The sequence below is a fragment of the Electrona antarctica genome (genome assembly GCF_951216825.1).
Source record: "Electrona antarctica genome assembly, chromosome: 20".
In the NCBI taxonomy this organism is placed as follows: Eukaryota; Metazoa; Chordata; class Actinopteri; order Myctophiformes; family Myctophidae; genus Electrona; species Electrona antarctica.
The window spans coordinates 692,545-704,693 of NC_136801.1; the positions used below are offsets into that span (position 1 = coordinate 692,545).

At 50.6% G+C, this 12,149-nt stretch overlaps 1 protein-coding gene across 1 annotated transcript in view; it reads right to left on the reverse strand.

The window, feature by feature from the left end:
- Positions 1-11,216, reverse strand: part of olfm3a (olfactomedin 3a) — a gene marked incomplete at its 3' end in the record, with an annotated part of 80,349 nt that extends 69,133 nt beyond the window's left edge. Inside the window, exon 1 of the mRNA XM_079489487.1 lies at positions 11,134-11,216. Coding sequence (XP_079345613.1) covers positions 11,134-11,205 — 72 coding nt within the window. The 5' untranslated portion in view covers positions 11,206-11,216. The remainder of the gene's footprint in view (positions 1-11,133) is intronic.
- Between the last annotated feature and the right edge of the window lie 933 nt (positions 11,217-12,149).

Below are 12,149 nucleotides of genomic sequence, written 5' to 3' on the forward strand. Positions count from 1 at the left end.
TTCTCATCTCTACAGCGGCTGAGCACCTGCCCCTCTAGATGTCTGTGCACGCCACTGAGCACCTGCCCCTCTAAATGTCTGTGCACGCCACTGAGCACCTGCCCCTCTAGATGTCTGTGCACGCCACTGAGCACCTGCCCCTCTAGATGTCTGTGCACGCCACTGAGCACCTGCCCCTCTAGATGTCTGTGCACGCCACTGAGCACCTGCCCCTCTAGATGTCTGTGCACGCCACTGAGCACCTGCCCCTCTAGATGTCTGTGCACGCCACTGAGCACCTGCCCCTCTAGATGTCTGTGCACGCCACTGAGCACCTGCCCCTCTAGATGTCTGTGCACGCCACTGAGCACCTGCCCCTCTAGATGTCTGTGCACGCCACTGAGCACCTGCCCCTCTAGATGTCTGTGCACGCCACTGAGCACCTGCCCCTCTAGATGTCTGTGCACACCACTGAGCACCTGCCCCTCTAGATGTCTGTGCACGCCACTGAGCACCTGCCTTTCTAGATGTCTGTGCACGCCACTGAGCACCTGCCCCTCTAGATGTCTGTGCACGCCACTGAGCACCTGCCCCTCTAGATGTCTGTGCACGCCACTGAGCACCTGCCCCTCTAGATGTCTGTGCACGCCACTGAGCACCTGCCCCTCTAGATGTCTGTGCACGCCACTGAGCACCTGCCCCTCTAGATGTCTGTGCACGCCACTGAGCACCTGCCCCTCTAGATGTCTGTGCACGCCACTGAGCACCTGCCCCTCTAAATGTCTGTGCACACCACTGAGCACCTGCCCCTCTAGATGTCTGTGCACGCCACTGAGCACCTGCCCCTCTAAATGTCTGTGCACGCCACTGAGCACCTGCCCCTCTAGATGTCTGTGCACGCCACTGAGCACCTGCCCCTCTAGATGTCTGTGCACGCCACTGAGCACCTGCCGCTCTAGATGTCTGTGCACGCCACTGAGCACCTGCCCCTCTAAATGTCTGTGCACGCCACTGAGCACCTGCCCCTCTAGATGTCTGTGCACGCCACTGAGCACCTGCCCCTCTAAATGTCTGTGCACGCCACTGAGCACCTGCCCCTCTAGATGTCTGTGCACGCCACTGAGCACCTGCCCCTCTAGATGTCTGTGCACGCCACTGAGCACCTGCCCCTCTAGATGTCTGTGCACGCCACTGAGCACCTGCCCCTCTAGATGTCTGTGCACGCCACTGAGCACCTGCCCCTCTAGATGTCTGTGCACGCCACTGAGCACCTGCCCTTCTAAATGTCTGTGCACGCCACTGAGCACCTGCCCTTCTAAATGTCTGTGCACGCCACTGAGCACCTGCCCCTCTAAATGTCTGTGCACGCCACTGAGCACCTGCCCCTCTAGATGTCTGTGCACGCCACTGAGCACCTGCCCCTCTAGATGTCTGTGCACGCCACTGAGCACCTGCCCCTCTAGATGTCTGTGCACGCCACTGAGCACCTGCCCCTCTAAATGTCTGTGCACGCCACTGAGCACCTGCCCCTCTAGATGTCTGTGCACGCCACTGAGCACCTGCCCCTCTAGATGTCTGTGCACGCCACTGAGCACCTGCCCCTCTATATGTCTGTGCACGCCACTGAGCACCTGCCCCTCTAAATGTCTGTGCACGCCACTGAGCACCTGCCCCTCTAGATGTCTGTGCACGCCACTGAGCACCTGCCGCTCTAGATGTCTGTGCACGCCACTGAGCACATGCCCCTCTAGATGTCTGTGCACGCCACTGAGCACCTGCCCCTCTAGATGTCTGTGCACGCCACTGAGCACCTGCCCCTCTAAATGTCTGTGCACGCCACTGAGCACCTGCCCCTCTAAATGTCTGTGCACGCCACTGAGCACCTGCCCCTCTAGATGTCTGTGCCCGCCACTGAGCACCTGCCCCTCTAGATGTCTGTGCACGCCACTGAGCACCTGCCCCTCTAAATGTCTGTGCACGCCACTGAGCACCTGCCCCTCTAAATGTCTGTGCACGCCACTGAGCACCTGCCCCTCTAGATGTCTGTGCCCGCCACTGAGCACCTGCCCCTCTAGATGTCTGTGCACGCCACTGAGCACCTGCCCCTCTAGATGTCTGTGCACGCCACTGAGCACCTGCCCCTCTAAATGTCTGTGCACGCCACTGAGCACCTGCCCCTCTAGATGTCTGTGCACGCCACTGAGCACCTGCCCCTCTAGATGTCTGTGCACGCCACTGAGCACCTGCCCCTCTAGATGTCTGTGCACGCCACTGAGCACCTGCCCCTCTAGATGTCTGTGCACGCCACTGAGCACCTGCCCCTCTAGATGTCTGTGCACGCCACTGAGCACCTGCCCTTCTAAATGTCTGTGCACGCCACTGAGCACCTGCCCCTCTAGATGTCTGTGCACGCCACTGAGCACCTGCCCCTCTAAATGTCTGTGCACGCCACTGAGCACCTGCCCCTCTAGATGTCTGTGCACGCCACTGGGTGCGTCTGCGATCGATTCCATCCTTGCAGGTGTGACTGTGATGTAATTAGTAATCATAAAACACACGAACACCTCACATCGTTCTGCTCATGATGAGAAATGAATCAGTCCAACCAACCCTCTCCCCCTCGACGGCATCGCCGCAATCAGCACAGCCTGGCATACGAGACTAACGAGGGAGCCCCTGCATATACGCAAATATATTTTCGTTTCACAAAACGTCAGCCTGATTTTTACCAAATGCACAACATGGCATCGACTCAAAAATGGATGGAATACCATGAATTTCCAATTAATTTCTTCCCCATAGACTTACAGTTAGGAGAGTTTCATAAAAGTATTTATTTAAACCCATTCTGGGCGGGAACCCCTTTTGGTGTTTTAACTAAGCATTATATGTTATACTTTAGCTATTGAAAAATAGCAGATCTACAAGCCCATAGCGCGCCACAGAGTGGCGTGCTACGAGCTTGTAAGTCTGCTATTTTTTGAAAAATCGTTAAAATGCGGCACACAATATATATATATATATATTCTTTCAGAATACTTTTTTTTTCGACGTCAGGCCTAAATGGGTTAAGGAACTGTAAGCTAAGACTCAGACAAAGCCAACTCGGATGGTGCCTAATCATGATGAAATCATGATGAAATCATGATGAAATCATGATGAAATCATGACAAATCATGATGAAATCATGACGAAATCATGATGAAATCTGACGAAATCATGATGAAATCATGACAAATCATGATGAAATCAAGAAAATGCCAGCACTCATGTCCTTTTCACATGTATTTCTTACCTCTGACGAGACGTACGCGTTTCTGATGAGAGTAGACAACGTACGCGTTTCGGCCTTGTTGGCCTTCCTCAGCGTTGTGCCTGACAAATCATGACAATAAACACAATTATTTGGGCCGAACAAATTAGAAAAAAATAATGTTTTTTCTTCTAATTATTAATTTTGTTCGGGCCAAAACTATTGTGTTTATTGTCATGATTTGTCAGCAGCCGAGTTGGCTTTGTCCGAGTCTTACAGGTCTTTCTGAAACGTCTATGGGGAAAAAATGAAGGGAAATTCTCTTCCGACAATATATGTAACAAGCAGATAGAAAGCTGCAGTGAGGCAGGTCTACCGTCACAAAAAACATGCAGTAATCCCGGTCTCTATACTGCCTCCTCCTGGACAGCAAGGGTGCCTGATGGAGGGGAAAGGAACTGGTCTCTATACTGCCTCCCCCTGGTCAGCAAGGGTGCCTGATGGAGGGGAAAGGAACTGGTCTCTATACTGCCTCCCCCTGGCCAGCAAGGGTGCCTGATGGAGGGGAAAGGAACTGGTCTCTATACTGCCTCCCCCTGGCCAGCCGGGGCGCCTGATGGAGGGGAAAGGAACTGGTCTCTATACTGCCTCCCCCTGGCCAGCCGGGGCGCCTGATGGAGGGGAAAGGAACTGGTCTCTATACTGCCTCCCCCTGGCCAGCCGGGGCGCCTGATGGAGGGGAAAGGAACTGGTCTCTATACTGCCTCCCCCTGGCCAGCCGGGGCGCCTGATGTAGAGGAAATTAACTGGTCTCTATACTGCCTCCCCCTGGCCAGCCGGGGCACCTGATGTAGGGGAAAGGAACTGGTCTCTATACTGCCTCCCCCTGGCCAGCCGAGGCGCCTGATGGAGGGGAAAGGAACTGGTCTCTATACTGCCTCCCCCTGGCCAGCCGGGGCGCCTGATGGAGGGGAAAGGAACTGGTCTCTATACTGCCTCCCCCTGGCCAGCCGAGGCGCCTGATGGAGGGGAAAGGAACTGGTCTCTATACTGCCTCCCCCTGGCCAGCCGGGGCGCCTGATGGAGGGGAAAGGAACTGGTCTGCCCAGGCGGTGGCGTAACCGTCTGGGCACCCGACTGGTAATCCAGTCGCAGTGTGCCGCGGGTTCGACTCCCGAGCCCGACACGGCCTTTACTGCATGTCTTCCCCCATCTCTCTCCCGTTTCCTGTCAGCCTACTGTCTGTCCCTTCAGAAACCAATAAAAGGCGTAAGCCGCAAAAAAATATCTTAAAAAAAAAAAAAAAAGGAACTGGTCTCTATACTGCCTCCCCCTGGTCAGCCGGGGCGCCTGACGGAGGGGAAAGGAACTGGTCTCTATACTGCCTCCCACCCGTCAGGGGATAAGAAGCAGCCCGCTCACTCCTCAGCTCAGTTAGGGGCTCAGTCCTCAGCTCAGTTCGGGGTTCTCCCCAGGTTGGCAGAGGGAGAGTATAGCGCCCCCTTGGGATTATTTTTGTTCTGCACTCTGGATTCTGCTATTTTGGAATCATTTTGATATACTTTTAAAAAAAAAACATAAATCAATCTTCTGTTATGGGGGTCCCTGGCCAAACCTGGGGGTCCTTGCAATGAAAAGGTTTGAGAACCACTGACTGGCCTAGTATAGAGCGTCGCAGCCCCGCCCCCTACCAGGGCCAAGCCCCGCCCCCTACAAGGGCCCAGTCCCACCCCCTACCAGGGCCCAGGAAAAGATTCCCCGCACATTTTCCTCATAGACATTTCAAAACGTATTTATTTAAAGACCTTTTAAGCGTCGCACAAAGCCAACTCGAGTTGTGACAAATCATGACAGTAAACACAATGTTTTGGGCCAAAAAGAAGAACAAAACGACAGGTTACAACACTTTTCTTTGTCGTTTTTATTCTTTGTAATTATTAGTTTGGTCCAAAATTTTGTTTGTTGTTGTCATGATTTGTCACGACTCCAGTTGGCTTCGTACGACACTTATAAAGGTCTTTAAATAAATACTTTTTGAAATGTCTATGGGGAAAAATGCATTGGGAATTATTTCCTGGGCCTGGCGTCGTCATGAAAGTGGGCGGGACTGGGCCTGGCGTCGTCATGAAAGGGGGCGGGACTGGTCCTGGCGTCGTCATGAAAGGGGGCGGGACTGGGCCTGGCGTCGTCATGAAAGGGGGCGGGACTGCAACGTTCTATACAGCAAGGATTGATTCTCAGTTCCAATGATGGACCAGGTAGGATGTATAAATGACATCAGACTTCAGGTAGGATGGACCAGGTAGGATGTGTAAATGACATCAGACTTCAGGAAGGATGTATAAATGACATCAGACTTCAGGTAGGATGGACCAGGTAGGATGTGTAAATGACATCAGACTTCAGGAAGGATGTATAAATGACATCAGACTTCAGGTAGGATGTATAAATGACATCAGACTTCAGGTAGGATGTGTAAATGACATCAGACTTCGGTGCTCTATTGGAAACAGCTGCAGTGTTAGAGGTAATCAGGGGGAATCAATGCAAAACACTTGATCCCCCCCCCCCGATAGCAAACATAATACTGATAATACTAGCACAACCTATAGGGGTGGGACGATACAGGTATACCTCACCCTAGGGGTGGGACGATACAGGTATACCTCACCCTAGGGGTGGGACGATACAGGTATACCTCACCCTAGGGGTGGGACGATACAGGTATACCTCACCCTAGGGGTGGGACGATACAGGTATACCTCACCCTAGGGGTGGGACGATACAGGTATACCTCAACCTAGGGGTGGGACGATACAGGTATACCTCACCCTAGGGGTGGGACGATACAGGTATACCTCACCCTAGGGGTGGGACGATACAGGTATACCTCACCCTAGGGGTGGGACGATACAGGTATACCTCAACCTAGGGGTGGGACGATACAGGTATACCTCACCCTAGGGGTGGGACGATACAGGTATACCTCAACCTAGGGGTGGGACGATACAGGTATACCTCACCCTAGGGGTGGGACGATACAGGTATACCTCACCCTAGGGGTGGGACGATACAGGTATACCTCACCCTAGGGGTGGGACGATACAGGTATACCTCACCCTAGGGGTGGGACGATACAGGTATACCTCACCCTGGGGGTGGGACGATACAGGTATACCTCACCCTAGGGGTGGGACGATACAGGTATACCTCACCCTAGGGGTGGGACGATACAGGTATACCTCACCCTGGGGGTGGGACGATACAGGTATACCTCACCCTAGGGGTGGGACGATACAGGTATACCTCACCCTAGGGGTGGGACGATACAGGTATACCTCACCCTAGGGGTGGGACGATACAGGTATACCTCACCCTAGGGGTGGGACGATACAGGTATACCTCAACCTAGGGGTGGGACGATACAGGTATACCTCACCCTAGGGGTGGGACGATACAGGTATACCTCACCCTAGGGGTGGGACGATACAGGTATACCTCACCCTAGGGGTGGGACGATACAGGTATACCTCACCCTGGGGGTGGGACGATACAGGTATACCTCACCCTAGGGGTGGGACGATACAGGTATACCTCACCCTAGGGGTGGGACGATACAGGTATACCTCACCCTAGGGGTGGGACGATACAGGTATACCTCACCCTAGGGGTGGGACGATACAGCTATACCTCACCCTAGGGGTGGGACGATACAGGTATACCTCACCCTAGGGGTGGGACGATACAGGTATACCTCACCCTAGGGGTGGGACGATACAGGTATACCTCACCCTAGGGGTGGGACGATACAGGTATACCTCAACCTAGGGGTGGGACGATACAGGTATACCTCAACCTAGGGGTGGGACGATACAGGTATACCTCACCCTAGGGGTGGGACGATACAGGTATACCTCACCCTAGGGGTGGGACGATACAGGTATACCTCACCCTAGGGGTGGGACGATACAGGTATACCTCACCCTAGGGGTGGGACGATACAGGTATACCTCACCCTAGGGGTGGGACGATACAGGTATACCTCACCCTAGGGGTGGGACGATACAGGTATACCTCACCCTAGGGGTGGGACGATACAGGTATACCTCACCCTAGGGGTGGGACGATACAGGTATACCTCACCCTAGGGGTGGGACGATACAGGTATACCTCACCTTAGGGGTGGGACGATACAGGTATACCTCACCCTAGGGGTGGGACGATACAGGTATACCTCAACCTAGGGGTGGGACGATACAGGTATACCTCACCCTAGGGGTGGGACGATACAGGTATACCTCACCCTAGGGGTGGGACGATACAGGTATACCTCACCCTAGGGGTGGGACGATACAGGTATACCTCACCCTAGGGGTGGGACGATACAGGTATACCTCACCCTAGGGGTGGGACGATACAGGTATACCTCACCCTAGGGGTGGGACGATACAGGTATACCTCACCCTAGGGGTGGGACGATACAGGTATACCTCACCCTAGGGGTGGGACGATACAGGTATACCTCACCCTAGGGGTGGGACGATACAGGTATACCTCACCCTAGGGGTGGGACGATACAGGTATACCTCACGATACCATATCTGTGGTCAATATCACCATATTGGGAGGACGATATTGCGGTGATATATATATATATACACATATACATATATATATATATATATATACACATATACACATATACATATACATATATATATATATATATATATATATATACATATACATATATATATATATATATATATATATATATATTAGGGCTGTCAAATGATTAAAAATTTGAATCATTAATCACAGCTTCAAAATTAATTTAATCATGATTAATCACCATTCGAACTATGTCCAAAATATGCCACATTTTCCTGTTTATTGTTGTGGAAATGGAAATATAAATGACAGAAAGCGGATATACATTAGTTTTTTAATGTTTTTTGTTTTCTAATGCATTTAGTATAGCCTATGATGTGATGCGAGCATTTGTAGGCCTAGCCTAAACTTTGAGTTAAATGAACACTGGCTTTTGGCCATGTAGACTGGGGTCCCCCAGGAGGAAGTCACTAATGTTCTGGAGAGGGAAGTCTGGAACACTCTGGTGGAGCTGTTGCCCCCGCGACCTGACTACGGATAAGCGGTTGAACATGGATGGATGGATGGAGACTGGGGTCCCAGTCCAGAGATGAAAATCATAATGAAATGGCCTAGGCTACTTTCTATCAATTTAATTTGGGGGTCCATGGAATTGGCACATAAGCATTTTTGAAACAGGGCTTGGTTTAGAAAAGCCTATATTTTGCGCTAAAGTAATATATTGAATAACATATAAATGTAGGTTTTAAGGCTAGAATGGCATTGTAGTGGACTATAGTGAGAGACGAGATTGTCTCTCCTTCATTGCGGGACTGCAGGACTAGTCTGGAGATAGTTAGTCGTGAATGATCAGCTTCAGTCAGTGTTTTGGTTCGTACCTGGAGTTGTGCATTATCTCCGCTGTGCACAGCAGCACAGGGGAACTGTCTTTAATATATCCATGGTCGTTTTCAGTTGCTTTCCATGTGCGACACAAAAGTACCATGTGTTTATTTTGGTAATATAGCCTACTGCAGGCGCAGCCATGCTGATTCACGTAATCGCGTTGGACAAAACGAAACCAGCCGGACCAACGTTAATGGCTTAATGCACGTAGGACCCGCATTTTCAAACTGTCCACAAGTTGCGACGGACCCGACGGTACTATAAAACATGTGAGTGATTCTTGCAGCGAGCTGATAGCTACACACTAGTAGTGTGCGTGTGTGCATGCGTGCAGAGGAGGGAGGAAAACTGGAGCAGACGACGAGGCGTGCGTGTGTGTGTGCGTGTGTGTGTGTGTGTGCAGTTTAGCCTAATGGGGCTTTGCTAGGCAGACAAAGTAACGCAACAGACTTACAGAATCAAACCACTTGGCAACCCAACTACAATACACAAATATCTCTGGTGTTGTTCAATCATGACTGTGTGCTACACAGTGACAGATTTGTTATGCTCTGGACGTTCCTGAGCCGCACGCACGGGCGCATGTTAGGGGGAACACTAACATGCGTTAATTGCGTTAAATATTTTAACGCAATTAATTAACGAAATTAATTAATGCCGTTAACGCGTTATTTTTGACAGCCTTAATATATATATATGTCTGCTAAATGCATAAATTGTAAATTGTAGCCACCCAAATGTGCTGACCTCATCACATTTGTGAAGACGGCTATGGCCGTTTTCAGAATTCAGAATCAGAATTCAGAATCATGAAAAAAGACCCTAGTTTGACATGTCACATGATTTGAAATGTTTGCCTTATATAGGCTAGGTGTTCAACCCCTGAATTGACCATGATCCAAAAGTATAATAAACATGTTTTGATGTGTTATTTGGATGACCCTAAGGATCATAAAAATTGAATGATTAATATTGCAATTTATTTTGGGTCAAATCTTAGATTGACTGGCCTAATCGTGCATAGCCAGTTTCCAGATAGATTCAGCACCACCGGTGGAGTGGACAGCTCCACGGAAACATATTCAGCACCACCGGAGGAGTGGACAGCTCCACGGAGACATATTCAGCACCCCCGGTGGAGTGGACAGCTCTACAGACACATATTCAGCACCCCCGGGGGAGTGGACAGCTCCACGGACACATATTCAGCACCACCGGAGGAGTGGACAGCTCCACGGACACATATTCAGCACCCCCGGGTTAGTGGACAGCTCCACAGACCATATTCAGCACCCCCGGGTTAGTGGACAGCTCCACAGACACACCTCTGAGCTGCATAATGCCTCATCAGTAACACATCGGGAGCTCTATATAATTTACATAATATTCAATTATTAATCAATGCTAGAACGTTCCGCCACGACACGAGCGACATTATGCATATTTAATATTTCAACATATATAGCCACGTATCAAACTATAAAATATAGGGGAGGCATACTATGGTCCGACGGAGCATTGGTTCCACATGCGTCCGCACCTCGGACTAGCGCCTGCACCTCGGACTAGCGCCTCTGCTCCCTGTCTGCACCTCGGACTAGCGCCTGCTCCCGTGCGTCCGCACCTCGGACTAGCGTCCGCACCTCGGACTAGCGCCTGCTCCCTGTCCGCACCTCGGACTAGCGCCTGCTCCCGTGCGTCCGCACCTCGGACTAGCGTCCGCACCTCGGACTAGCGCCTGCTCCCTGTCCGCACCTCGGACTAGCGCCTGCTCCCGTGCGTCCGCACCTCGGACTAGCGCCTGCTCCCGTGCACCTCGGACTAGCGCCTGCTCCCGTGCACCTCGGACTAGCGCCTGCTCCCGTGCTTGCGGTTATGGTTAGGTTAGGGGTTAGGGGTATCGGATCAATGAATCGTCGGACCAAAACACATGTAACCAAAGTATAGGCGTCATGACATGTTATAAAGTTAGACAGACACATGACCCCTAATCATCTCCTGCATGTATTCATATCACTTGAATAGCCTACATAATAATCTATAGTGGCTAATAGTGTATTTCTTCGGTTTTTCGTTCTTTTGGTATAGGCTACAAATGGTCAGTTATGTTGCATAATTATACATATACAAAATTATCGGATTTTACGTCCATTCTGTCCAGGAAAACACTGTATGGTTTATATATGTGGACAATTCAACAACAAAAACAAACTAGTTGATTTCATATCTTGTTAGTTTGCGACACCGGAATGGACACAACTTACTCCATGCAGATGTCAGTCATTAGATTATGAGGGAAAAAGGACGAAATGCACATATATATATATATAATATATATATATATAAGGCCACCAGTAAAAAAAAAGAAAACAATATTAATCAAAATAATAGTAAAATTAACTCACCAGTGACGGATATAATCCGAAAACGGTGAGTAAGATCACGGCGGAATACAGGGCGCTCAACAGGAGCCGCATGGTGGAGGCTCTGGTCTGGGTGTCTCTCCTAGAGATGCACAGGCATGGATGGAGCTGCTCTGCTGTTCACATGGAGATCAGATCCCCACACGCACGCCGCGTGGACCGACCTGGCTGCGATGCTGCTGCTGCTGCTGCTGCTGCTGCTGCTGCTGCGGGCGTTCTGTTCAGACAGAGCGCGGATTGATTCCACCACCGCCGACGGTCCGGATGGATGGATGGATGGATGGCATATAGAGAGATAGCATAAAGTCTGCAGGCTACGTCCAAGCATCCACACACCGCTGCTTGAATGGAATGAACGCACGGAGGTCTGGTCCGTCTCTCTCTCTCTCTCTCTCTCTGCGATGTTGTTCAGGCACACTGCCGACAGCACACAATGAGAGAGAGAGAGAGAGAGAGAGAGAAGTTTGGGGGAGGGAGGGAGAGGGGGAGGGAGAGGGGGAGGGAGGGAGAGGTATATATTTTATTATCTACTGACTGCAGGGAAGCATAATGACATCACTACACTCTTTAGGGTAAGAAAAGAAGAAAACAATCGCAGCTAGTAGCTCGGCTCTCATGACTACTGAATAACTCCCACTCACCACCACCACGCACACACACACGCACGCACGCACGCACGCACACGCTTCCACCTCAGGTATAGGCATGTCATTTATATAGGCCTATTCTACTAGTAGGCTCTCTAGACAATTAACAATATTTAATGTTTGTTTTAATGAAATATGTCATGTCACGATCTGGTGGTGTGGAGAGATGAGTGCAGGGCAGGAGGAATAGTGTTCCAAACCCACGGTTGGCGTTTTAATTCAGGTGAATGTTAAAAAAGCTTAACGGGCAATTATAGGCACTAGATTTCCCCGTAGACCTCAAGTTTAGCAGCATATACAGTTAATATACAGGTGTGATGGTACAATTCTTGAGTTTACCGGAGTTTGTTG